Below are 26,102 nucleotides of genomic sequence, written 5' to 3' on the forward strand. Positions count from 1 at the left end.
CCTGTTTGTAAAACAGGAATAATCTGGTACTCTCCCAGGTTTATTGTGAGGATTCGATGAATTGACTGCCAGTGGTTTTGCAAAGTACAGGGCAAAGACCAGTAGCAACATGTGGGGACGTGTAAGAAGTGCACATTTCTGGGCCCCAAAGCAGGCCAACTGACTCAAACTGGGCGTGGAGGTGGGAGTTGGGGAGTGGGAGTCAGATTTATCAAGCCCTCCAGGTGGTTCCCGTGCTTCCCCAAGCTCGACAACATCTGATCTAAAATGGAAGTTCCATGAGGACAGGATTTTGTTGGTCCCATCGGTCCTGAGTATTCAGTGCTGGAGTAATGCCTGGCATATTACTGATATCCTAACCTTTTACAGGCACTCAGTAAATATTTTTGAAGGATGAAATGAGTCCAGATGAAACAGGGGAAAGAAATCAAGGTCCAGAGAGCCTGGCATTTCCAACTATATTTGTATAGCTTGATGACTCTCTCACTAATTTGTAGTAAATATTATGAGTTGCAGACTGACAGTGGTGTCTCACCCTTGCATGCCCAGCTCTTAGCGCAGTGCCCAGCTCATCATACAACAGGCTCTTGGCAACACTGTACTGAAGGCACTAATGTCTCCCAGTTCCAAACTGAAGTTCACACCACAACTGCCAAACAGGTGTAGCAGACAGGTCTGTCCCTCCATTTTCCTGAGATGGGGAAAAGCATTCCAGAGAACACCAAGCCCCCAGCTGTAATGCAACTTATCTGTTTAAGTGTTTGCCCTTCTTCCTCACCCAAGGGTACACCCTGCTGCAGCAGGGACTTTGCTCCTCAGCACTGGCAACAGAGCCCAAGGCCCAGGAGGCACCCAATAAATACCTGCTGAATGAATGGCCAACCCCTAGCTGGGTGGGACATGATAAATACCAGTGCCCTTCTGCACCACCACCACCACCACCACCATGCTAAAATCAGCAGGTTCTCAGACAGCTCTTGAACGGTCCTAGGGGTGGAACGGTAGGAGGGATTTCTGGAGTGAGGAGACATGGAATCAAGCGGTTACAAATGAATTCCAGATACCTCCATCAGCCTTTTTAGTTCTGCCATGACAACTGCAATTCATTACCTCCGCTTCACACACAGCCCTGGTGCCAGCTCACTGGCAAGAGTCACTTCACTCCAGAAATTCCAAAGAAGGGCTTGTCTCCGATAAGACCAGGGAAAAGAATTTATTGACTTATTTATATAATGAGTGATGCCAAGGTGGTTTGCAAGCTCTGATGTCAACATGGCTCAGAGGAGCCCTGGCTTACCAGAAGACACTTGAGTGGGCAAGGAGGGGACAAGCCTTCCAGTTCCTCTACCAATACACAGGAGGGCAAACGAGCCTAACTAGGAACAGCTCCCAGGGGAAAGCGTGATGTGCACTAGGCACTGGGCTAATAAGACTTGCCGTGTCCAGTGTCATTTCATCCTCACCGGTAGAGAGGTCCTACCCTGAGAAGAAGAAATTTATTCAAGGTCATTTACTACGTGTAATGACAGAACCAGAACTTAAGTTGGCACCCTGTGAAGATCTTTACGAAGACCTTATCTACTGCAGGGAACAGTGTGGTATTGTCGGACCAATGTTTGCTTGGAAGCACACAATCATTTTTCTCCACAGTGAACAATATGCTGCTAGGTGTGTTTCCGCTGATTCCTCTGTAGTTAAAAAGTTCCTTTTCCCTCTACTGCCCTCTCTTCCCCTCCTCCTTCCGAAGTTACTGACGGTGCAGTGGTACACAGTAAGGCTTTGAAATTAGATGGGCCTCGGGGCGCCAGGGTGGCTCTGTGGTTGAGTGTCTGCCTTTGGCTCAGGTCATGATCCTGGGGTTCTGGGATGAAGTGCTGCATCAGGCTCCCCGTAGGGAGCCTGCTTCTCCCTCGGCCTGTGTCTCTGCCTCTGTGTGTCTCTCTTGAATAAATAAATAAAATCTTAAAAAAAAAAATTAGATGGACCTTGATTCAGATTCCAACTCTCTTTTGACCTGTCTGACCTTGCTTAGTCTGTTTCCCCATTTGCAAAATGCCAGAAAACCACCATGAGCAACAGCGCTTGGCACATGACATATACTGGATAAAGATGATGAAATATAACTATGATTATCCTCATTCTCGCCAACATTAAAACCAGTTATTATTCTCTTCGTTAGCAATACAAAGACAAGCCGTGCATTTGGAGGCAATTCCTGGATTACAAAGTAAAGTGCACATAGAGCCCTAACTATCTAAGAAAAGCCACAACAGATGCGAGATCGGAAGGCTGTCCCAAGGTCACCTCATCCTAGCAGCCACCTGATGCCTGTATCTTGATATTTTATCCTTCAAGTCAGGTACCAGTCAGGGGATCCTAAGGGCTGCCCCAGTGACCAATCAAACGAGCAACCGCCACGGGGCGGAGAGAAAGCCGGCGTGGGGACAGCTGGGCTGCCACGGAACCAGGCCCAGCAACAGCAGGCAGCCGGCTGGGGAAAGTCAGCAGCTGCCGTTGGCCTGGTGTCCTGGCTGCCAGGGAGTGATGAATGGAGCAGGGAAAGAAAAAAGGCAACAAAGGTGTCCCTAATCTTGATGCAGCTTCATTTTTTTTTCTTTTCTGGCTGACCATTGAGCGAGAACTTAAGCCTGGGTCCTTTTTCTTTGGCAGACATTTGAAACTGAAAGATCCCATTTCTTCCCAACAGTGAGATGTCACGGGTAGAAGCATTGAGGAGGAGGCAATTGCGGGGGGGTGGGAGGGTGGGGGGATGTAACCCACCACACTTGTCCATATTTCCCCTCCTCCCCACTCTCTGCTCTACCCCCCTCCTTGTCCAGCATCTTTATAGAATGGCCTATGTTCTCCCAACACACCAACAGTGAAGGCCTGTCTCCGCTTCAATCTCCCCCCATTATTTTGGCAAGAGGTTTTCTGCTCAGGAGCTGGAGGCTTAATGGCCTGCTGGTGAAGGTTGAATAACAAAACACCACTGTATCCAGTTTCCAAGTTTTCTCTTCTTTTATCTCACTCTGAAACAGGGATTCAAGGCAGTCGAGAAGCTTGTCAGCAGCAAGCAGAGCCTCTCGTTGTTCTGCCTGAGGGTGAGCGGCCGGCTGGCCCTCTCCGTGCTGGAGACGCATGGTGTGTGAATTTCTCACACACACTTAGCCCAGATCCAGCCTTCAGCCCTGTCGAAGTGGAAGCCCTACGAGATGTCACCCAAGCCATTTCTCCAGGAGAAGTGGGTTTCTCTTATCCAGGGCCCCTCGCTGAGCTGGGGGCTGCAGATGCTCATTGCCTGGAGGCAGACATAGCCAGCGACAGCTCCTGACAGCGTGGACAGCCAAGTGTCCCTCGGTTGGCAATCCCCACAAATGCCACCAAAACCAGACCAAGGCTTCTTCTATTCAGGAAGCTCTGTGGTAACATGCCGGCCACCTTCCAGCTCCCACTTATTTGAGCCTTGTCTCTCCTTATGTGCACCTGAGCTTGGTGTTCCAACCCTCCCAGTAACTAAGGCAACCTGATTCTCCTCTCTTCAAAAGAGCAGTGTTTCACAGCTACCTGGGATCCCGAGAGATTGAAGAATCAGGTCAATTTGGCTAGGCAAAAAGCCGGAGGGGTGATGACAGAAGAGTAGCTAGCTGCCTTGGCTACTAATTCCCTGGCCACTGGGAACATTTACCCAAGTGACTTGGAAATGACTTTGAGCTCTCGACACACACTATATCCTTTAGAATTTCTTTGCCTCTGCTTCTGTTCTCTCTTTCCCAGAGCTCTGGTTAGCTGGTTGCTCCTAGAAGGTGGGGTTTTTGCCCAACAGTCTCCTAATCCACTCTGGGGATCTCTCAGGCTCCTGTGATCAAGCCTCCTCTGCAACAGATCTCCCTAAAATCCATAGCACGTTTGCTTCAGCTCAAGAATAAATGGCAACTGTCAAGTCCACCTTATTGACAGGGCACTCTGGAACAGCTACAGCTAATATGAGTGTGGACTCAAGGGTCCTCACTACCTGGACTCCAACCTGGCGTGCATCACCTACTGGTGACCTTGAGCAACTTACTTTACCTTTCTAAGTATGTTTCCTCATCTGAAAATGAAAATAATAACAGTACTTACTTCATAAGGTTGGCAAGAGAATGAAATGAGATAGTAATAGAAAAGGCTCAGCCTGGCACATAGCATTAGAGTAAATTCAGTATCACCATATTCCTAGGACACAACACGCAAACCATTGGGACAGTATGAAAGAAACCTGCTGGTCTACACAGGCAGACAGGATTATGGAAAATAACTCAGCCACAAGCATAAAATGTTGCCAAATTATTATAATGGGTGAGGAGAACCTGGATCTGAGTTTTAGGGAAAAGTTTACATAAGAGAAAGAGGGAAGAAGAGACCTTTCCTAGAGATTCAAGGTATGACCTTGGGCAAGTCACTGGTCTCTGAGCCTTAGTTTCATCAGCAAAATGAGAGGGATGCAGTTACATGACCAGAAGGGTCCATCCCAGCTGAGAACTGCTACAGAGCCAGGCAGAGACTCAGTCTCCATTTGATTTAACTGTTCCACAGGCACTTTCTAGTAAAAGCTAAAAGATCTGGCATTCCCAAGTGTCTCCTAGATATCAGGTTCTGTGCTAACTGCTCTACCTGACTTAGCTCATTTAACATCCATAACTGCCCTTGAGAACTATTATGTACCTCCCTATTACAGAAAAGACAAAAACCAAGGCTTGCAACTTGCCAAGGTCACTCAGTAAGCAAGCAGCAGATCCAAGATGCCAGGATTCAAAGGCTCACCCTCTTTCCATTGTCCACACTTGCTCTCTGGTTAACTGTGGCCTGGCCACACCAGGATGGTTACAGGTAAATAAAATCATGCCTGTCCCCACTCCAGTTCCCAAGGCCAAATTCCTTAGGCAGGCAATGGAGCACAGGCAGTTGAGCAGTGCCAGGCAGTGTGGTCAGATGTGTGGGTTCTGGCGTCAGTGCACTTAGCATTCACATCTGGATTCCACAAAAGTTGGCTTTCACCAAACGCAGTCCCCCTGAGCTTCAGATTCCTTATAGAAAATTGTACCTATTCCCAGGGTTGCTGGAGGGATTAGGGGAATCACCCACATAAAGCTCTCAGCAGACCACCTGTATGCAGTAAATGCTCGGGCATTATTTCCTACCTCACTGAACAGGAGAGCATATAGGCAGTGATGAGCAGTTTCTAAATTAATCTACGGCAGGAGTATGAAGTGGGGTCCAACAGCCCCCTGGAATTGTGTGCCAAAAACTGTATCTGCACTTTTCTTAAGGAAGCATCTATAACCTTTGTCAGACTCTCATTAAGATCTGTAGCCAAAAGGAGGTTAAGATCTTTTGACTGTAGGGGGCACCTGGGTGGCTCAGTGGTTGAGCGTCTGTCTTTGGCTCAGGTCATGATCCCAGGGTCCTGGGATCGACTCCTGCATCAGGCTCCCTGCATCTCCCTCTGCGTGTCTCTGCATCTCTCTCTGTGTCTCTCATGAATAGATAAGTAGAATCTTAAAAAAAAAAAAAAAAAAAAAAAAAAGATCTTTGACTGTAGACCCAACTTCCTACATTATAGCTATTTCTGAAATAACAGGATTAGCAAATGTTCCTCAAATCATGAGAGAAGTCGCTGAGTCCTCTCAAAGTGGCCTCTTAGCCACCGGGCCTCCAGTACTTATCACAGAGCCCCCAGAAACTGTGCCCACAGAATTCCCAGGTGGTTCCTGGAAGAAGGTCTGAACATACACCACAGAATGAGCAGGAATTAGGCTTCAGGAACCTTCTCTGGCAGGGCCAATTCAAACAATCCATTCTTCCTTGGAGAACAATCAGCATATTTGTTTTTGCATACCACTAAGTTAAATACACAAGGAATGCTGACCCTTTGCTGGGAGTTCCCAGAAGCACCCAGACTTACTCTGCTAAAGAAACACTGCTCCTAGGGGCTGCAGAGGCCAGAGCACCTGAGTCCCCACAGACCCGGCCCCTTCCCAGGCCAGCCATGCCTCAGGAGGCTGCGGTGTTGTTGGAGCCTTTGGCCCAGTAGGCAGGGCCCAAGCTGCCCACTGGACCCTCTCTGGTTGTTGGGACAACCGTTCTCAGGAATTTCGGCCTCCCAGTCTTGCCCTGGGTGAGAAGGGAAGAGAGTTGGCAAGGCTGGCTGCCTGGCTGCTCTTCCAACCCGCTGGTGAAAGGGGAAGCGGAAAACTGGATTCCCTACACCCAGCAGCCTCCATGCCGGACAGCACACAAAACAGCTCAGCCCCAGAGGGAGGAATGTGCCAAGACATTCTTCAGGGTTGGTAACCCGAGACGCTATTTTGTTCTTCGTGGCTAAGAAATCACTTTTCTGACTGAGGGACCGTTTGACTTACTTCTTTTAAATTCAAGGGAATGGGTGGGCATCGCCTTGATTCAGGTAAGAAAAAAGCCAAGACAAATGTAAACACACACGCACACCCTTAAAGAGTAGAAATTCTTTTTTTTTTTTTTTTTTAATGTCATCTTTTGTTTCACAGCATTAATGAAATGGGTTGCAGAGATGTAACTACCTTGGCAGAATTTATCTCCCCCACACCACCACCCCAAAGTTGTCTGGCTCTTTTTCGCTTTAATTTTTTTTCTTCTTCCTTGCTACAGTCCCCTCTCTCCTTCTGCCATGGAGTCAGGAGGGGTAAGACAAGGCCAAGGGGTCTGAAATCACATCTGAGACCTGGCAGGGTTCTGCGAACATCTTCTCACCAATGGAGAACTCATTTGTAGAGAGGTCAAGCAATTTATCCAAGACCATCTTCATATCCATGAAGATATTCAAATAAGTCACACCTCTGGACCTCAAATTTTCTCTTATGTTTGAAAATAAGAGCTGGGCTCTGATCATCTATGTCCCTTCCAACTTTCAGGAGAGAAATTCCAGAGAGCCATGGGTGGATGCCCTCTGCTTAGCTTTCTCCCCAAATTTTCAGTTGGCCTACCATAACAGTGACCCCAGGGTTGCACTTGGAACACCTCAGCATCCCAAACTCCGGGGTCCCCCACCAATCCAGTATGGGAGGGATGACCAGAAGGTACAAAGATGCATTAAAACCAATTATTTGCAAGGTGAAGAAAGTGAGAGGCTCAGTTAAATGCCACTATGTTCTTAATTCCTCTCCAATACTTGTCAATCTGCCTAAAAAACAAAGGCTGGGCATACCTGTTGCTGGGTATGGGCAAGCTACCGTACAGAGCTAAAATATAATGGCACTGGGTTGTTGGTTTTTTTTCCCTCCACTGTTTTTTTTTTTTTTTTTTTGAAGATCCTTTCTATTTATGACAACAGATAATACTAGTTTCCCATTTGTGAAAGTGGTTAAAAATTTTTCATACTGAGGGGCACCTGGGTGGTTCAGTCAGTTAAGCATCTGCCTTTGGCTCAGGTTATGATCCCAGGGTCCGGGGATTGAGCCGCATGGTGTGCTCCCTGCTCAAAGGGGAGCCTGCTTCTCTCTCTCCCTCTGCCCCTCTCCCCACTCATTCTCTCCCTTTCTCTTTCTCAAATAAATAAAATCTTTAAAAAAATTTTCACGTTTAGTTGATTTAAAGTCAAATATTAAGTAAGCAATGGTACAAGTCAATATAGCAGAAAATCATTATGGTGGTTCATATGGTACTAAAATTTGAAAAATAATACTCTAGCCAAGTCAATTTTCCACTTGTCCTTTTCCAGGGGTAGAAAATTACCTGTTGTTTGAGAAGCTTTCTAGAGCTGTATTCCTCTCAGAGCCCCAGAGAAGTCCCTAGATTCACAACCGAGGGTGAGTTAGCAACGCTGGGTGTGGGGCTGTCCTAGTCCTCTGACATGCAACTGCTGACAGCACACTGGCCTCAGTAAGTTGCAAGGACCAAAACCAGGCAGGAAACAGAAGACTGAACTTATGTCTCTTCTGGAAGAGAACAAGGGGCTGCCCAGTTCTCCAACACGTAACAGCGTCCCTGGGACAGATGACCCTGAGTGGGGCAGGGAAGAGAAGTGAGTCAGGACAAATCTGGAGGTTAGAACTTCAGAGATGGTAAAGAATCTGGCATATGGTGAGTGGTGGAAAGATGAAGATATTCAAGTAAGTCACACCTCTGGACCTCAAATTTTCTCTTATGTTTGAAAATAAGAGCTGGGCTCTGATCATCTATGTCCCTTCCAACTTTCAGAGTTCTACGATTACTTCTCTTCCAAACAAACCATTAATCTGACCAACGGGGAACCTGAGGCTCAGAGGTTAAAGCAGCTTGCTCATGGGATGCTTTCTCTAGCATTAAAAATTTATCTTCCAATGCCACCAGACTGACTCAGTTGGTAGAGCACCCGAATCTTGATCTCAGAGTGGTTGAGTTCAAGCCCCACAATGGGCAGAGAACTTTTCCTTTTTAAATTTCTCTTCTAAATTATATCAAAGAGGCATCCAGCGTGGTACTGAGAATAAAGCAAGCACCCAAGAAATGTTAAATGAGTGAACTTAGAGCGCTCACAGAAATTACGGGGCATCTCAATTCAAATTTTCTTTCTGCCTTTTTTTAAAACCCACACCTTGCTACACACCCCATCTTGGACTTCTGGGACCTGCATCCCAACCCTACAGGTCGAAAGATCCAAAAAATTCACCTCTATTGCGTTACAGGCACCTGACACTCAAGGTCGCACAGACCAGGTGAACATTCCACATTCCTAAGACACTGACCACAGACCAAGCCAACAAGGACAACAAAGCAATCTCAGAGGGTGGTCCTCTTCCTCCCCTTCTTCCCCCCACCCCTACATGGGGAGGGTGTGTGCAAAGAAATGACAAGCAATCAAAACCGGGAGAAAGTCTGGAAGCTCTGAGCAGTCACCTCAGACTCCACCTGCCACAGAAAAAATAAAATAGAATCCGTGCTACAGTCGCTTGGTGCCCACCAAGGTCAGGACGCGCTGGTGCAGGACTGAGGAGTCTCGGTCCCCAGAGGAAGAAAGGGTGGAGAACGAGGTGATGGGCAGGGCTTTGTGGGAGGCCTCTCACCTCCATCTATATCCTAACAGCTTCCAAGTTGCTCTAAGATTCCTGGAGAACCAGTCTTCCGATCAGCCCTCCCCCGCCCTCTTCCTTTCCTTCCCACTCCCGGCCTCCAGGCCCCCTGGCTGCTCCCGTGCTCTTCCCCGAGCCTCCCAGGCACCTGTCAAAGACCACACTCCAGGCTGCCTTCCCCTCCGCCTAGTGTCCTTCCAGCAGTTTCCCACTGAATCCTGGGTCCCTACTACCCCCTCCAAACCAGATGCTTCCCCATCTCCCCCCGGCCCCACACACACACACACTGGGGAAAGCCTCTCCGGGAAGCCCCAGAAACGCTCCGCTAGGCTGCTGCCCCAGCCCCCGCCCGACCTCGTCCTAAAGGGGGCGGGGGAGGCGGGGCTAGAGCTTAAGGTCAAAACTCTGGGCAGGTGCCGGCTGGGGCCTAAGTCCTCCATCGGGGACGGCGGCGGGGGCCGCCCGGGCCCCTGGCCGCGCCCCCCTCCAGCAGCCCACCCCGGCGGGAGCAGCGCTCCAGACGGCGGGCGATGGGGATGGGGACGTGGATGGGGACGGGGGCGGGGGGGGGGGGCGAGGGCGGCGGGGGGGCGGCCAACTGAAGAAAGCGCAAGCGGCTCGCAGAGTTCCCCGGCGGCCCCTGCCCGGTCCCCGCGGGTGGCCCCTGGGGCAAGAGGGGGCCCGGGCGGAGCGCGCGGTGTGGGGCTCCCCGGGGCCCTACCTGTCCCGCGGGTCGATCCAGCTGGTGGTGCGGCTCGTGTGGTCTATGTAGTAGACCTTGCCGTCGAAGTCGCGCGCCTCCTCCCAGCCCTCCGGCAGGGGCAGCTCCGGCCGGGGCATCTTCCCGAGCGCGGCCCGCGCTCCCCCATGCAGCTCCCGGCCGCCGCGGGGGCCCCGGCTCAGCGGCTCCGGCCGGCCGTGCCCAGCCCGGGCGGCCGCCGAGGCACCATGATGGGGGGGGAGGCTGGCGCCCGCGGACTGGGGGCCCTAGTGGGGGCCGGCCCGGGCGGCGCCGCGGTCCATGCGGCCCTGCGGCTCCGGCCCGCCGCTCCCGGGCTCCCGCGCTCCCGCCGCCGGCCTCTCACGCTGCCATGTGCGCCCGCCGCGGCGCGGTGCGGGCCCGGGGACGCGCCCGGCCGGCGGGGCAGAGCGAGCCGAGCGCCGCCGCCTGCTCCCCGCCGCCTGCTCCCCGCCGCCTGCTCCCCGCCTGCTCCCCGCCGCCTGCTCCCCGCCGCCGCCGCCGCCCCCTGGCCGGGCGCCCGAGCCCTCTCCGCCGCTCTGCGCCGCGCCGCTCTGCGCCCGCTCGGCGACTCCGGCCTCCGCCAGGTGCGGCTCGGGCCGTGCAGGTAACCGCGCTGCCCCGGAAACGGGAGGCGGAGCGCCGGGCGCCTGGGCTCCCGGGTCCCCTCCCCGCGCCCGGCGCTGCGAGGGCGGATCCTAGGACCCGAGACGCGCCCCCTCGTGGGACTGTCCGGACCGCCCGCAGCCCCGGTAGCCGGGAGGGGGCACCGCCCCTTACCTGGGCCCCGGACGCGCGCGGGGGCCCGGGTGGCCCGAGCAAGACCCGCTCGCCGCTGCTTCCCCGCGCTCCCGGCTCTCCACCTCGCGCCTAGGCTCTTGGTGCAGGTGGCCCCAAACCCTAAAACTCCCCGCTTCTCTTTTATGTAGAATCAGGAGCCAGACAAGAAGTGGTTAAATGGAAACATTCTTGCGATTCAGGGAACAGAAGTTTTCCTGGATCTCTGATCCCTTCCCCCAACACACGCACCATCTGTCTCCCTCTCCTTCCATTCTTCTCCCGGTGTGGTTTCACTGTCTCCTCTACCCTCGTAGTTGCTAATGTAGCTGGCTGTCCTCTGGGTCCCTAAAACTTGGAGTATATGCTATGAATCCCCTCCCCCCGGGGCGGCATCCAAGGGGTGCCCGGGGAAGCCTTTTGTAAAGTAACAGTAACAGGGTCTTGTGAACTGAATGGAGTCCTTAGCCCGTCCCAGGCGGGAGGCTAGCAGCGTCATGTGTGCTTCCGTCCTATGATACTTGGAGGTAGGTACGTTATGGATTTGAGGGAAGAAGAAAGCAAAGCAAAATTCCATTTTGAAAACTATTAGAAGAAATTTTAAAATCAGTATTTCTTGAGAAATTAAAGATATGTAATTAAGTATAAAAAGATGAGACCCCAGAGTTAAGGATCTACGGGCTCGTCTGTTTCCTGAATGTTAGTGTTTAACCGTTTTTGCCCTGGATATGTGGCAGGAAGCTGGCTTGGAGGAATGGAATGAAGCCCAGTGCAGTGTATCCCCTTGTCCGAGCCCCCACCGTCTCCCAGACGAGCCAGCATCCCGTGCTGTATGGGCCAGACAGAGTGTGCTGAGCAGGGGAAGGAATCCCACGTTTGCAGTCTCATCTTCTCTTAATAGATAAGACCCACCATGGCAGTTCCTTACCTCCAAATGCTGTCTGCCAAGTCAGTTACTTCCCTGAGGCCAGACCTAGGGCTCAGTGTTTGGCCCTTCCTACCCCCTACTTCATTCCATAGATGCCATGCACTGAAATCCAGAATCATGGGCCTCAGACTGGCCTGTAACACCCAAAGTAGAAGTTCCCCATCCTTTTAAGCGAGGTCCCCGCAGTCCTCTTCACCTCCTCTCCTTTGCCCAAGCTTTCACAATATAAAAACCTATTATTTATTAGAGCAATAGCTCAAAAGCGAAGCCAACATGGTGCTGAGTGCTTCACACACATGGTCTCATATAATCTCACAGCAACCCTCCGGAGTACGGCACACTTATACCCATTTTACTGATGAGAAAACTGATGTTCTAAGATGCTATATTATTGGCCAGGGATATAGAACTAATAAGTAGGCTCAGGTCTGTTTGACTCCAGCACTTAACGTATACATTTTTTTTTTTTAAATTATGCTTCCATTCGTGGACCTACCCATGGTCTGGACCTGGAATATTATGGATGCCGATGAAGGCTTGTCTCTGTTGATGCTTGCTTCCTAAGTATTCTGCTCTGGATCAGTCTGTTTGGGGGCAAACGTACCCTATTTTCTCCCCGTGTGACCATGAGTACCTTACTTGACCAAAGTCTCAAGTCTTAGGTCTGAAAAACATAGATTTCCATAGGGCTTGTTTTAATGGCTAAAGGAGGTAAGAAATGTAGAGGGCTTGGTACCCAGTGGTAAGCCATCATCTCGGGCGCCTCATTGTGGTACATTTGGAGCGCCATGCCTGGCAGCAAGCATGCCCCTATGAAATAGGAACCAATGAAGTATTTTCTGTTTCAAACAGAAAACCTGTGTCCATTCCCTTCCTGAAAACTGTGCAATCTTCCCAACTGCAGATTTCCTTTTTGTCTTCTTTTGCAACCCAGCCTTCTCACTGGTTGGTATCACTTGTGAAGGGACACACGTGGTAGGCTGCCAAATCCAGCTTGCTCTGCAGCCCAGGTACCCCAGCCATAGCATTTTCCAAATGCCTTGTTCCTTTGGACCTTTAGATGTGAGCAGGGGAGGACGAAAGAGAGACCAGAACAGGAATCAACTCCTTAAAGCCTTGGTCTGCTTTTCAGTCCTTTCTACCCTCCATCACCCCACCGCTGCCCCCCCCCCCCCAACAACAAAAGAATCCTAGGTTATCTCCCAGAAGCTGCAAGCCGGGTGAGGTAATAAAACAGATGACTGCCTGCCCCATGTGATGGCGGGTGAATCATCCCCAGGCATTCTCTGAGGCTGAGGACAAACGTGAAAGGGATTAAAGGTAAAACCAGCTCAGCCACGTGATAGGGCAAACTGGACGTTATTCTACAGGTGACTGAACTGCAGGAATGTGAGCCTAAGCAGCCCAGCGTCTCCTGGCCTTCCTCCTGGGGCCGTGTCTGGCTGCCCATGAGCTGTGTCCAAGGCATGGCCGGTACCAGAGCTGAGCTGAGCAGATGTGACCACAGGACAAGCCTTTCTTCATTCCCTTTCGCATCCAGGTGGCCCATAGGAGGGAGACACCTGAGCCTGGGACAGGTTGCCTTGTTTTTAAAAAAGACGCCCACTTAAGTCCTTTCCCCTACTGCATGAACAAAAAAGAAAGGCCAGTTTCTACACATGTGTTTCAGAGAATTTTAGAGTGGTAGGGTAACATTTTATGAAGATGGTAAGGAGAGAAATTAAGCTTAAAAAAAAAAAAAAAGAACAGACATGTCAGCAGTTTCTTGTTCCCTTCGACATTCTTCAAGAAAATGGAGGCTGTGAAGACCTCTGCTGAGATTTTTCTTCTGACTCCATGCCCATACCTCCCTACCCCATGCAGTCCCTCCCACGCAGCCCAGAGAAGGCATACAGCTCCATTTCTATGATTGAGCCCAGAATGTCCTTTTTCTATAGCTATGAATTATTTGAGGTTCATAATTGGGCCCATGGACTGTTCTTTTCAATGATGGGAAAACATGTCCTAAGCCAGACAAAATTAGGATGGAAGAAACACTGGCATTATGAGAGCCAAGGCAGAAGAGATGGCTTTTTAATGTATTTCTGGGTCCTCAGTCCTTAATACAGTGCCTGAAAATAAATCGAGATAAGTCTAGCACAGCCTACTCACTTTCCACGTAGATGGAATGTCTATGACTAGTGACTCATTGTCCTGGTTCTTACTAGTCCCATTTTACAGATGTGTAAACTGAGACTCCAAGAAGCAAAGTGACTTTCTTATACTGACATAGTAAACAACAGAGCCAAGATTCCAACTCAGCTCATTCCAGTAAGTAGGTCTTGACTTCTGAATTCACAGCTCTATGGGCTCTAGGGTGTCAATAAGGGAAGAACTTTAAGACACAGAAGAGCATCCAGGAGATTATCTTGAACTCCTGCTTTCAATTTGGACTGCTTATCTCCTTGGAGTGGTTAGAGGTGGGAGGGGGCGTGTGAGGTCATAGCTGAGTTTACAATGAGAGGGCAGGGTCGAGGTGGGAGTTCTGAGTTCTAAGCAGAAGAGAGACCAACCTGATTCTTGACCTCTGCTGGTGCTGTCAATGAGATCCACCTGGGGGGTTAGGCATCAGGGGGTTTAATAGGCTAAGTTTTCTCTGGAAGGAGGAACATTTTTCTCCCTATGATGCTTGCCTCCTGCCTCCCCCTTTCCTTCCCTTGTTTGTTCATTTACTAACTGAACTGGTCCTTTCTTTTCTTTCTTTCTTTCTTTCTTTCTTTCTTTCTTTCTTTCTTTCTTTCTTTCTTTCTTTCTTTCTTTCTTTCTTTCTTTCTTTCTTTCTAGATAAAGTGAGCACAGTGGGGGGTGAGGGGCAGGGAGAAAGGAAGAAGCAGGCTCTCTGCTAAACCAGGCTCTATCCCAGGACTCTGGGATCATGACCTGAGCCAAAGGCAGATGCTTAATGGACTGAGCCACCCAGGTGCCCTGAACTGGATTTCTTCTGGACAAGAAGCTACCCCAGGGCTGGCAGGAGAGGTTTTGACGCTCTCATCTAAGAATCTTCTGGGTCCTGGGGGCTGGGAACTGTTGAGTCTTTCATCTAAGAATCTTCTGGGTCCTGGGGGCTGGGAACTGTTGAGTCTTTCACCCTAGGATGAGGAAATGAATTATGCACTGAAGGAGGAGGTGGAGATGAAATCTTAGTTTCAAGGGTGGGGGTGTGGAGAGGAGAAAGAAAGTGTGAGCAGAGGGAGGGAGTTCCTGCAGAGCAGTGCTTTCCTCTACCCCCACCCCAGCAGTAGAAGAGGAGCCCTGGTGGGAAATAGGGGTGGGGGTGCGAGTGCAGTACCCAGCAGGCTGGCTGAAAGAAGCCTCTCTCGGGTATTTATAGAGCTTGCATCGCCATGGTACCCAGGCTCTGAAATTAAACTCCAGCCCAACTGCTTAGAGACGGGTGGAATGAAAGGCTCTTTACCTGTCCATTGCTCATGGTTTGATGCCCCATTCTCCGAATTTTAGATTTAGTCTGAGTGAATTTTGTAAAATACTAGCAAGAAGAGTGTAGGGTTAGGGCTTAAACCCAGAAAAGGTGCCTCAGCAGGGGGGCTAGGTGGAGTAGTGGAAAATACATAGGTGGGGTGGTGGTGGTGGTGGTGGTGGTGGTGGTGGTGGTGGTGCATGGAACCTTGCATGAAACTTTGCTCTGCATCTTGGCCAGTATGTGACTTTCAGCATGAGACTGTGCCTTCTTGAGCCGCAGTTTTCCTGTTGGTAAAATGAGAGCAACTATACCCACCTCACTGTCAACATGTGACAACTAAATGAGTTGTTGTAGATAGAGTGCAGACTCAGCCCCTGAAACACGGGGGTTCCTTTAAAGGTGGGTCTCTGTGTGCCAGGCAATTGGTGAAGCACTCAGGACAGTCTCATGGAACTTAAGTTTAGTAGGGGAGATATACACTCTACAAATCAACAAATGAAATAATTACATGTTGTGGTCAGTAACAAGGCAGGAACAAATGGTGTGATGATAAAATTTCATAGGGCAGGGATTGGCAGAAAATCTACTTGAGGCAGGGTCAGAGGAGAAAGCCTTTCTGAGGAAGGGACATTTATACAGAGGGCTGAGGTAGCCAAATGGAAAGAGGCAAGGAATGTGCATTCCAGGCTATGGGAGCTGCAGGGAGAAAGACCTGGAAGATTTGGTATGTTCAACACACCAAAACAGCCCTGTTTCTATTCCATTGAAAACCATAGGAGGGGCAGCCCAGGTGGCTCAGCAGTTTAGCGCCTGCCTTTGTGATCCTGGAGACCTGGGATTGAGTCCCACATCAGGCTCCCTGCATGGAGCCTGCTTCTCCCTCTGCCTGTGTCTCTGCCCCCCTCTCTCTCTCTGTCTCTCACGAATAAATAAATAAAATCTTAAAAAAAAAAAAAAAAGAAAGAAAAGAAAACCACAGGAGGTTGTTTCCAAGAGGTGAATCCAAGCTAGGAGGTGGTTATTCTAAAATCCTGCAAGGTTCTCTGGCTCCATGGCTTCCTGCACTGCCATCGACACCTGACCCAGGCTGAACAGAGACCTTTTTCCCCAAGTAAAAGTTGGATACTTTGTTTATCCGGTCTTTAGTTTTCAAAGCTTCATTGTGTGTCTTGGCATGGATTTCTTTGGGTTTATCTTATTTGGGGTTCACTAAGCTTCTTGAATTTGCAGTTTGATGATTCCTGTCAAAGTCTGGAACTTTCCAGCCATTATTTCTGATTCCTTTTACAGTCCCACCTTTTCTCCTCTCTTTCTGGGACTCCCACATTTCATTATAGTTCCTCAGGTCCCCGCGGCTCTGTTCTCTCCTCCCACCTCCCCAGTCTATTTTCTCTCTGTTTTTCAGATTAGGTCATGTCTCTTGTTCTCTTTTCCACATCACTGATTCTTCCTTCTGGTCTTGAACCTAGCCTCTGAGCTTTTCATCTTCATTGTTATATTTTTCAGTTCAAACCTTTCCATTTGGTTCTCCTTTATGTCCTTTATTTCTTTGCTGAGGCTTTTTTTTTTTTTCATTTTATGTCAGCTGTATTTATCACCAGTCATTGAAGCATTTTAATCATGACTACTTTAATATTTTTGCCGGAAATTTTAACATATATATCATTTAAGTGTGGGCATCTATTGACTGTCTTTTTTTTTCTTCAGCTTGAAATCTCCCTGGTTCTTTGTATGATGAGTGATACTTATTTACTTATGTGTTGATTTTTAAGTAGGCTCCCTGCCCAACGTGGGGCTTGAACTCATGAGATTTGAGAGTACATGCTCTATCAACTGAACCAGTCAGGCACCTCGATGAGTGACTTTGGTTTTTTTTACTGAAATCTAGGCATTTTTATATTACGCTCTGAGATCCTGGATCTTCTGTAAATTGGTTTTAGCTGGCTTTCTCTGATATGGTTCCAGCAGGGGTGGGGGATGATTACAGGAGTGGAAGATACGGCACCCTGTTCCTGCCTGGTCCAAATTCCCACTTGGTCTTGTTGCCACCTGGGGGGTACCCTTTGGCCTTCTCTGACACAATCCAAGGAGGGTGTCAGGGCTCCTCATGAAGGCCTCTTCAAGGTAGCAGTTTAGGGTCCCTACTTGGCCTTTGCTAGTATGACTGAAAGTGGGGTCACAGTTTTGTTCTGTGGTATTTAGCTTAGAGTGAGATGGCTATTGTCTAAAAGATTTCTGTGTGCTAATCTGCCCCTTTTCTGGTCCTCTGGCTGACTTTTGTTGAACATTTTTTCTCTGGACCCATTGACATTTCTGGGTTTTTGGTTTCTCTAGCACTCAGTCTGGGATATGTGAGGCACAAAGAAAATCCAGGGAGCTCATGTCATTCCTCAGGTCCTGAGGTCCTTAACCATCTGCCTCTTTTTTTGCACTTCGGGTTTTCTTACATTTGTTTTGTGTATAATGTCCAAAGATCTTGGTTTTACTTAGTGGAAGGAATAGGGAAAAGTATGGCTATTCCATCTTTCTGGAACCAGAAGTTCATTACTTATTCTGAGCCAAGAAAACTCTGTGTGTCTAAGCTGAATTCACCTGTTTTTCTCAAATTGGTTTCTCCTTCCCCCTCCTTCTCCCCTTCTCCTCCCCCTCCCTTCCTCCCTCTGCCTTTCCTTCCTCCTCTTTCCCCCTCCTCCCCTTCCCCCCTTCTCCCCTTCCCCTTCTTTTACCTCCCTCTTCCCCTCCTTATCCTCCCTCTCCCTCTTCCCCCTCTTCCACATCTGTATCTCCAATCATGTTCCCAACAGTCATGTAAGTAGAAAACTGAGGATTTCATGCTTATGGCCTCCCATACTCTCTTCCTCTTCTTCTTCTCCTTCTTCTTCTTCTTCTTCTTCTTCTTCTTCTTCCTTCTTCTTCTTCTTCTTCTTCTTCCTATTTTTTTTTAAAGATCTTTATATATTTATTCATGAGAGACACACACACAGAGGCAGAGACACAGGCAGAGGTAGAAGCAGGCTCCATGCAGGGAGCCTGATGTGGAACTAGAGGATCATGCCCTGAGCCTAAGGCAGACGCTCAACCACTGAGCCATCCAGGTGTCCCTCTCTTCCTTCTTTTTGACCTAAGCCCTAGCTCAGGCCCTTTTGTCTGATTCTTGTTATTTGAATGGTGTCTTAATTGATCTCCTGACTTGGATTCTCACCAATCTTTGCCCCTCCAGAATACCTCTTAATCTTTCCAAAGTAAATGTCTACAGGTGCATTCTTCAGAGTTAAACTGAAATATAGGCAAATACATTTGGAAAATGTTGGCTTTAATAAAGAGATTTCTTTACTGTAGGACTTCTCAGCTTTCACTATACCTAGATTCAGAGTGAGTAGCCAAGAAAACAGTATAAAATACAGAGTTGCCCAAACTTATTTGACTAAAACATCCTTTTTTCTTTCTGAGGCATCTCTGGAATACAGTGATTTAAAACAGAGGTTTGCAAATGTTTTATATAAAGAACCAGATAATAAATATTTTTGGCTCTGCAAGCCATAGGTCTCTGTTGAAACTACTCACCTCTTCTGTTGTAGCAGAAAGTAGCCATAGATAATATGTAAATAAGTGGCTGTGTGCCAATAAAACTTTATTTACAAAACAGACCTCTGGTCCACAGGCTTTAGTTTACCCCCTGTACTGAAACATTATTTTAATTACAAAGACCTGGGTGTCATCCTAGACTTCTCCCTTTTCTTTACTCCCTATGTACATTCTATCTTTAAGAGCCTTGGATTAGGGATGCCTGGGTGGCTCAGTGGTTGAGCATCTGCCTTCTGCTCAGGTCATGATCCCGGGGCCCTGGGATTGAGTCCTGCATCAATCTCCCCATGGGGGAGCCTGCTTCTCCCTCTGCCGTGTGTTAGTCTCTCTCTCTGTGTGTGTCTCTTATGAATAAATAAATAAAATCTTTTTTAAAAATCAGGAGAAAATAATAATGTCTTAAAAAAAAATAAGATCCTATCTCTGAAGTATGTATCTGTTGCTGTCCTTCCACCTGCACTTGTGTGTTTTTTTTTTTTTTTTTTAAGTGGGCTCTACACTGGGCATGGAGCCTAATGTGGGGGTCAAACTCAGGACGCTGAGATGAAGACCTGAACTGTGATCAAGACTTGAGCTGAGATCAAGAGTTGGATGCTTAATCACCTGAGCCATCCAGGCGCCCCTCCACTTGTGCTACTTTAGATTCAGGCTGCCGTTGCCAGCCCCTTATACAGCCTCTGAACTGGCCTTCCTCTGCCCACTTATCCCATCATTCTAGAGTGTGCCAGGACACCTTATGTTAACACCTCAATGGCCCTTCACTGGCCTTAAGATAAAGTCCCAGCAACTTAGGACATGTTGTAAGGTCCAATCTGGCCTGGCCCTGGTGCACTCTTCCAAGTCCTGATTCCATGCCTCCTGTTCTCACACTCTAACTGAGCTTGCGTATGTGGCTTGCACATACTTGCTCTCCAGGCTATTTCTCTTGTTCAGAATACTATTCCTTTGTCTTTAGCTGGCAAATTCACCTTCAACTGGCAGCTTAGATGTGCCTTCTCTTCTCACTGTCCAACACGGGGTTGTGTGTCCCTCCATTTACTTTATTCTTTAGTGATTTACCCCTCCCCCTTCTCCCAGTTGGACCATAAACACCGTGAGGACAGGGCTTTTCTTATTTTTCTCCACATTGCCAGTGCCTAAAACAGGTCTGGCACAGATTGACATGGGCATGTGCTAGAGGACATACCTGATCAGGACATAATACTTCTGCCACCACCTTTTAACCATTTTTCCTCCTTGTAGGGAGCAGATGGCATTAATCTGTTGGAAAAATTAGGAGCCCATATGCCCCTCTAAGAAGTAATTTGCCCATCTGTGGTGAGGAATGAGAATGCAGCATCCAAGGGTCCTTATGGAAGGATTTTTCTTTTTAGTTTGAGTCTGAAGATTCTTTCTCAAAAGTCTTTGAGAGCTCTCTAACTTTCTTTATAGAATTTTCTATCAAAACATGAGGAAGAAGCCAAATGCAATGATGCACGAATGTATCTTGGAGTACTTAAAAAAAAAGCTACAAAGGACATCCTTGGGACAACTGGGTAAATGTGAACACGGACTGTATTTTAGACAATATTATGTCAGGGTTAAGGATCTCATGAGTGGTTATGGTATTGTAGTTATGTAGGAGGATAACCCTTGTTCTCAGGAGGCAGATATGGGAGCATTTAGAGTGAAGTGTCATGTCTAAAACTTACTTTCAAATGATCTGGCAACCATTTGAGCATATCAGATGAAAGGGAGAAAGGGAAGGAGAAAGAACACAAATATGGCAAAAAATGTTAATCAGTAAATAATAATATCGAAGGTACTGAATTTTATATTTTCTTCAACTCTCCTCTCAGCATAGTATCTGGCATGGAATACACCTCACTAAATGTTGGCTGAACTGCAACAACTACTACTAGGTTACCTAAAAGTGTGCCCTGAGTTGCTTAAGATGATCTATTTTCTTCCTACCTATGAACTTCTGATATTGGACTTTGAGCAGCTTTGTGACCGAAAGCCAGCCGACAGTCATCTCTCTCTTGGTGAGCCAAGGGGTCTGAACTCCAAATGTTTTTCATAGAACTTAACTTTTTTTTTAACTTAACATTTTTATAGTAAGTCTTTATAAAGGACAACAAAAAAACAAAGACAGGGAAGCAACTTGCCCATTGTATTCCAAATTAGGGAAAAGAAATTTGGGTTTGGATATGACCATGAGTCATGATTTCTGATCCAGAATGAGGATGGAGACAGTCTCTGGCTCATCTTCTCAGCCAGCTCCTTGGAGGTCTCTTTAGGAGCTCAGCTGCCGGTGGTATGCAGCCTCTCTGATTTCTACCCCATGATCCAGCTCAGGGACTGAAATTGCCTGGAAGGTTGAAGACTTGCACCTGCGTGGAATTAGCAGGGCTCGGTGGGCAAGTGGAACATCTTCTCTGGCCTCAGTCTCTTGGAGTCTAGTGTTCCATTTCATGGTGATCAAACATAAGGTCCAACCCAGAAAAGGAAACCCATATGTTTGGCAGCCCTTGAGGCAATGGGACAGGCCTTCAGAGATTGGCTTGCCCTCTGACATGGCCATGGGCCAGAGGATGGGATGAGAACAGGCGGATGATGCTTAGCCTGTCAGGTGGCTCATCTCTGTAACAGGGGCTTCTCTGGCCAACAACAGTGAGGGAGGAATAATGATGATTGTGGCTGCTGACTGAGCACTTACCCTGTTCCAGGCACTGAGTTGTCACTTCCCATATCCAGTACTCATTCTAGCCTCAAAATTTAAGCCAGGATTCAGACCGAAGCCTGCCTGATATGAAAATGCAGGCTGTAGCATAGATGGTACAACGGAAGCAACGCCCACCTCAGGAGTGGAGAACAGTCCAGTGGCACATGGGATCTTGGTAAAGTTCTAGATGAATCTAAATGGTGAATGGTATGACTGGTACACTATGAGGGCACAAGGAGTAGGTAAGAACCTGTCCCTTGCGCAGGTTCTCATGCTTAGCTCCAACACCTCAGAAGAGAAACCTATTTCCCATCAGCAAGTTAATAAGTAACATGGTTGCCCCCGAGAGGGCCAGGGGTCACCAGTGTGCTATCAGCAAGTGCCTAGCTTGGGCAGGGGGATTACTGAGGGAAGTGGGAGACCGATTCTGTCTCCACTTGGAACCACCGGCATTGACGGGGCCCACGGCCTGGAGTGTGCTCAGCAGAGCCCTCCTGTCAGCAGGGAGGCCAGGAACTCCCTTTTCCCAGGTGGTGGGGAAGCTCTCCATCTGTGCATCTTTTGAGGAAGAACGAGCTGGGGCTCGCATCACAAATGGAGCCTCTGAGCCAGAAAGCTGGCAAACAGTCCAGGGAGCCTTGAAGGAATGAATGAATGCATGTGTTTTGTGAACTTTGAAGGGTCATGCACAAGTGAGTGACATGTGCTAGAGGCGAGGATTTGGCCGTGACCAGGAGCTGATCCCAAGCCTCATTCTTTAGCTTCACCTCTTGCACTAAAGGTGACCTGGGCTGACTTCTTCCCATCTCCACTCAAGAACCAGGGTCTGGAATGCAGGCTGTGTGTTTGGGACAGCGTGTGTTTTGTGCCTGGGGATAGGGAGCGGGTGATTATCTGCACACTCAGATCTCTGTGCGGCCAACAGAGCAGGTGGCTATGGCTGCAGACGTCCACTGTGTTGCTGAATCTAACAAGCAGGTGACATTCTTTTGTCCTCTTGCTGTGCCTTTCAACAGAGATGCTGGCTTGGAAAAACAAACAGTAATGCGTGTGCACACGCTTCATCGCGCTTCTCCCTCTACTTCCCCCCACCCTCACCATATAGCGCTTTAAACTAGCCCCTGCAAAACACCCTGGTTGCACCTCTCCTGAGAGGAGAGCAGGTAGGAGGTGTCTTTGGTTGAGTTCCCCTGGGAAAGACTCTGGGCTGGAAATTTGTAGGCAGGCTCTTTCTTAGAGAGTACAGCAGGAACACCTGGGGGGCCCAGGATTGGACAGAGGCAGAAGTCCAGCTGTGATGGCCCAGCATGCATGGCCTCAGCCAATCCGCTTTCCAGCTCTGGAGCTGAGATAACTCTTTACTATGGCATGCAGCCAGCCTTTGTACCCCTGTCTCCACCTGACCAGTCGATGGGTCAGGTCAGGTCGACAGGTCACTGAATGACACCCCCAGGGCATGTAACCTTTTAGCAGACAGCTCCTTTCAGAGAGAGGAGGTTTGAAGTGTCCGCAGGCAGCATTCCTGGGGCTGGGGAGTGTGAAGGGGTTGGGAGGGAGGAATGAATGCCTGGGTCTCCAACAGAGGGATCTGTGCCCACTGCAGGGGGTGGTCCCCACTGTAGCCCAAACAATGTCATTGTGAGCTGGTTAAAACCACCCTTAAAATTTGGAAGAATGTAGAAAATGTTCTCTTGCTGCTTTTACCACAGTTATTTTATAATGGTGCCAGACCTGAGTTCCTGACCCTTGAGTTTCAAATTGTCCACATCGTTGAAGTCAACCAAGAAAGTTTTTTTGTTTTAATTGTAGTTGGCACAATGTTAGTTTCAGGTGCACAATTGGGAAAGATTTTAACCCATGGATCTCTTGCTCCTCTTCTCCCAATGTGTCTTTGACATTTTTATTCTCTTCGGTATCCTACCACAGCGACCCCACCCCATTTCCATGATGTAGATACCCTCACCTCACAAGCCACCAGGGTGATGTCACTGAATGCAGAGAGTCTTGTGAGCAGTTCCTACACATCCCAAGTTCAGGCTGTGTGGAGCCTCAGGGAGAAGCAGTGGGGTGAGGCCTGCCTGTCCTTGCCTGCTTTCTCTCTGTTCTTAGGAGGTCATCCATGCTCCATTTCAGGGGCTGTGTGACTGCCACCTTAGGGGCAGGATGGGAAGGAGGAAATAAAACATGACTCTGTCATCTCAGGTTCTAGCATCTGCAGGGAGGGAGGTGCTCTCATTTGCATTGCTCTGAGACTCCTCACTGTAACACTCGTGTGGCTGCTCCTTGCTGCAGACAGATGCAGCTGGTCTGTCTCAGGAATGCCAGTGTCTCTGCCTTCTGAGTGGGGGCATCTCCTCAGGGAAGTCTGGTGCAGGGGTGAGGGGGTTGTGGAGCAGAGCAATCAATTCTGTCCTCCACACTCGGCTGGTAAATTCAGCTACTGAGTAGCTCCTGGGTGGTGAGCCCAGAAGAAAAGGATAATTAGGGCAGAACTTTAATGTAGTTCCAGAACCTTTGGTTTGGAGGGAGTGTTCCTTGGATGAACCTAGGCAAGTATGGGTAAATGTCTCCTCAGGGAGAATTAGCCTGACTAACCAGAGAGCAGAGGCTTCTTCTTTCCAAAGTTCTGGGGTTAGGGAGAAATGAGGGTGGAGGGAGAATGAGTTAGAGCAGTGGTTCTCAACTGAGCATGACTTTCCCCCTCCATAAGCCCTTTGGCAATATCTGGAGACATTTTGGGTTGTCACAGCTAGAAGCCAGGGGTGCTGCTAAACATTCCACACTGCACAAGTCATAAACCAGCCCCCATCATAGAGCCACCTGGCTCCCAATGCTATTGATGCTCAGATTGGGGAAACCTGCACTGCACAGAGGCTGGTCTGATGGGCAGAGCAACTTCTCCTTACAGAACGTGGTTGACACCTAGGGGGAAGTCTTGCTCCCCATGTGTTGAAGGAGGGAGAAAGGGTTCAGAGTGAAGAAGTGGGAGACATCCAGCCCCCTAGACACAACTCAGCCTTGGGAGAGGTTCTCCAGGCTGGTATTGGAAAGAGGTTTCCTGTCTTCCCAGTGGAAGGGAAAGGGCCATGGTAGGTGGGCAAGAATCTTGGCAGGAAGGATTAGATGCCTCTTTGACTATTAAGATGCAATCTCTATCTTCCCAGTGTGCTACTTATGCACACGTCCATGTCCTTCCTTCCAAATCCCCATCATGCACCATGCAGTTATTTTGCCAGCACTTCCACGTTGTATTGCTGTTGTTTGTTTGCTTGTGTTCCTTACTAGTTCCCGGATGGCTGTGTTTTATTCAACCCTGTTTCCCTGGCACCTGGCTTTGTCATCTGAACACCCAAGATGTGGCAGGCCCTATTTGTTGATAGAATGGGCAGATGGGTGATTTCAGTAGATATCGTATTAGCAGCTCCCATGTTTTTGTCTAGGCTGTTATCTTCCTTGAGGGAACCATGCATTCCCTCTCTTTATGGCTCTGCTGGGATTGGAGCCCATTCAAGTTCTCTGAGAGAGTCTCTCTGCCATTTCCATGGGTGCCAGAGGGATGTGAGTGAGGGGCTGCCAGCAATCATCTTTACCACATACAAGGAAAGCACACCTGGAAATAGAGCCAAATCCCAAGGAAAGAGAACTGGAGGTGGAGCAAAGACATCTTTTGAGTCCCTGGACCTAACCATGTCTGAAGCCATCCTGTTTCTGAACTTCCCAGTTTTTGCTTTGCATTGGGGTTCCACTTAGCTCCTAATTAATCCAGTGATGCCACCTGGGGGCAGAGCCAGGCTCCGTTCATGCTTTCCATCTCCTCTAGCTCGTAAAGTTGATTTACAGGGACTGAGCAGATTACTTCTGGTCAGGGGCCCTGTCTTAGAATAAAATCTGCATGTATTTGGCTGAGATAATATTAAGTTCAGAGACCATGCGGGGAGTGACCTGGGACTGGATATGGTGGTTGACTAGAAACAGGAGGACTTCCAGCCACCTGGGAGGCACCTGTTTTGTTGTGTAACCTCTGGTTACCTCAGCTCTCCAAGTTCCTCAGGATCTCTCAGGTGGTGGTAAAGTTCAAATCAATCAATTTGGGCAAAAGCGTTTATGAATGTGTAAGTGCAAGGAGATTGCTTTTACTGCCACTAGAATTGGTTCAGAGGGAGAAGGAGACCAGGGTGGGGAGCTATTGAAAGGATATAGAGAAGCAGGGGGAAGGGGAGAGAATGAAGGTGAATGTTTCATGCAAGTGGCTACCCCCATGGAACACTAAAGACGGGTGGGGGCAGGCAAGAGGAGATTTTGTTGTGTTCTCCCCAGGCCTGGGGACCCTGGAGCCCTGGTGAGGGCTGTGAAGCTGGTTTAGATGCTAAGTGGTCACCTCCTACCCCCATTACCCTCATAACTGGCATTCCTAGTTCATCTCTGGCAGGATGGCCACTGGGAAAGTTGTCCCACAGGCTTCCCACCCTTGGCCTGCTTGCAGAGCAAGGCCCTTTTACTTTATGTAGCTTATGTGGTAGGAGGGTGAAGCGGGGCGGGCAATGGAAGCTTGACTCCTTTACAGGTCAGGCTTCAGGACTGGGATATGTGTGCAGCTAGTCTTAGGGCAGGGATCCCACCTGCAGTCCTCATAGGCCAAGGATAATAGTTATTGGTGATCAGTCAATAGCCATTCCCATAGGCCAGGCACTGGATTGGGCGTTCATTACAGCAATCCTGCGAGATGGTATTACACCCATTTTACAGGGGGAGGAAACTGTGTCTTCAGAAGTTAAGAGACCCTGCTTAGCTAGAAAGGACAGCAGTGGGACTTGTTTTTTGTTTTTGACTCTGAAGACCGAAAT

At 48.8% G+C, this 26,102-nt stretch overlaps 1 protein-coding gene and 1 long non-coding RNA gene across 6 annotated transcripts in view; one reads left to right on the forward strand and one right to left on the reverse strand.

Annotated features, from left to right (window-relative positions):
* WWC1 (WW and C2 domain containing 1) overlaps positions 1 to 9,967 on the reverse strand; it is a 155,521-nt gene extending 145,554 nt beyond the window's left edge. For all 5 annotated transcript variants that reach the window (XM_038534805.1, XM_038534803.1, XM_038534802.1 and 2 more), the window contains exon 1: positions 9,787 to 9,967. In XM_038534805.1, the coding sequence (XP_038390733.1) occupies positions 9,787 to 9,905 (119 nt within the window). In that variant the 5' untranslated portion in view covers positions 9,906 to 9,967. The remainder of the gene's footprint in view (positions 1 to 9,786) is intronic.
* A 10,436-nt stretch (positions 9,968 to 20,403) lies between these two features.
* Positions 20,404 to 26,102, forward strand: part of LOC119871515 — a 51,427-nt gene continuing 45,728 nt past the window's right edge. Inside the window, exon 1 of the long non-coding RNA XR_005358281.1 lies at positions 20,404 to 20,578. This is a non-coding gene — a long non-coding RNA (uncharacterized LOC119871515). The remainder of the gene's footprint in view (positions 20,579 to 26,102) is intronic.

This window comes from Canis lupus, chromosome 4 (genome assembly GCF_011100685.1).
Source record: "Canis lupus familiaris isolate Mischka breed German Shepherd chromosome 4, alternate assembly UU_Cfam_GSD_1.0, whole genome shotgun sequence".
In the NCBI taxonomy this organism is placed as follows: Eukaryota; Metazoa; Chordata; class Mammalia; order Carnivora; family Canidae; genus Canis; species Canis lupus.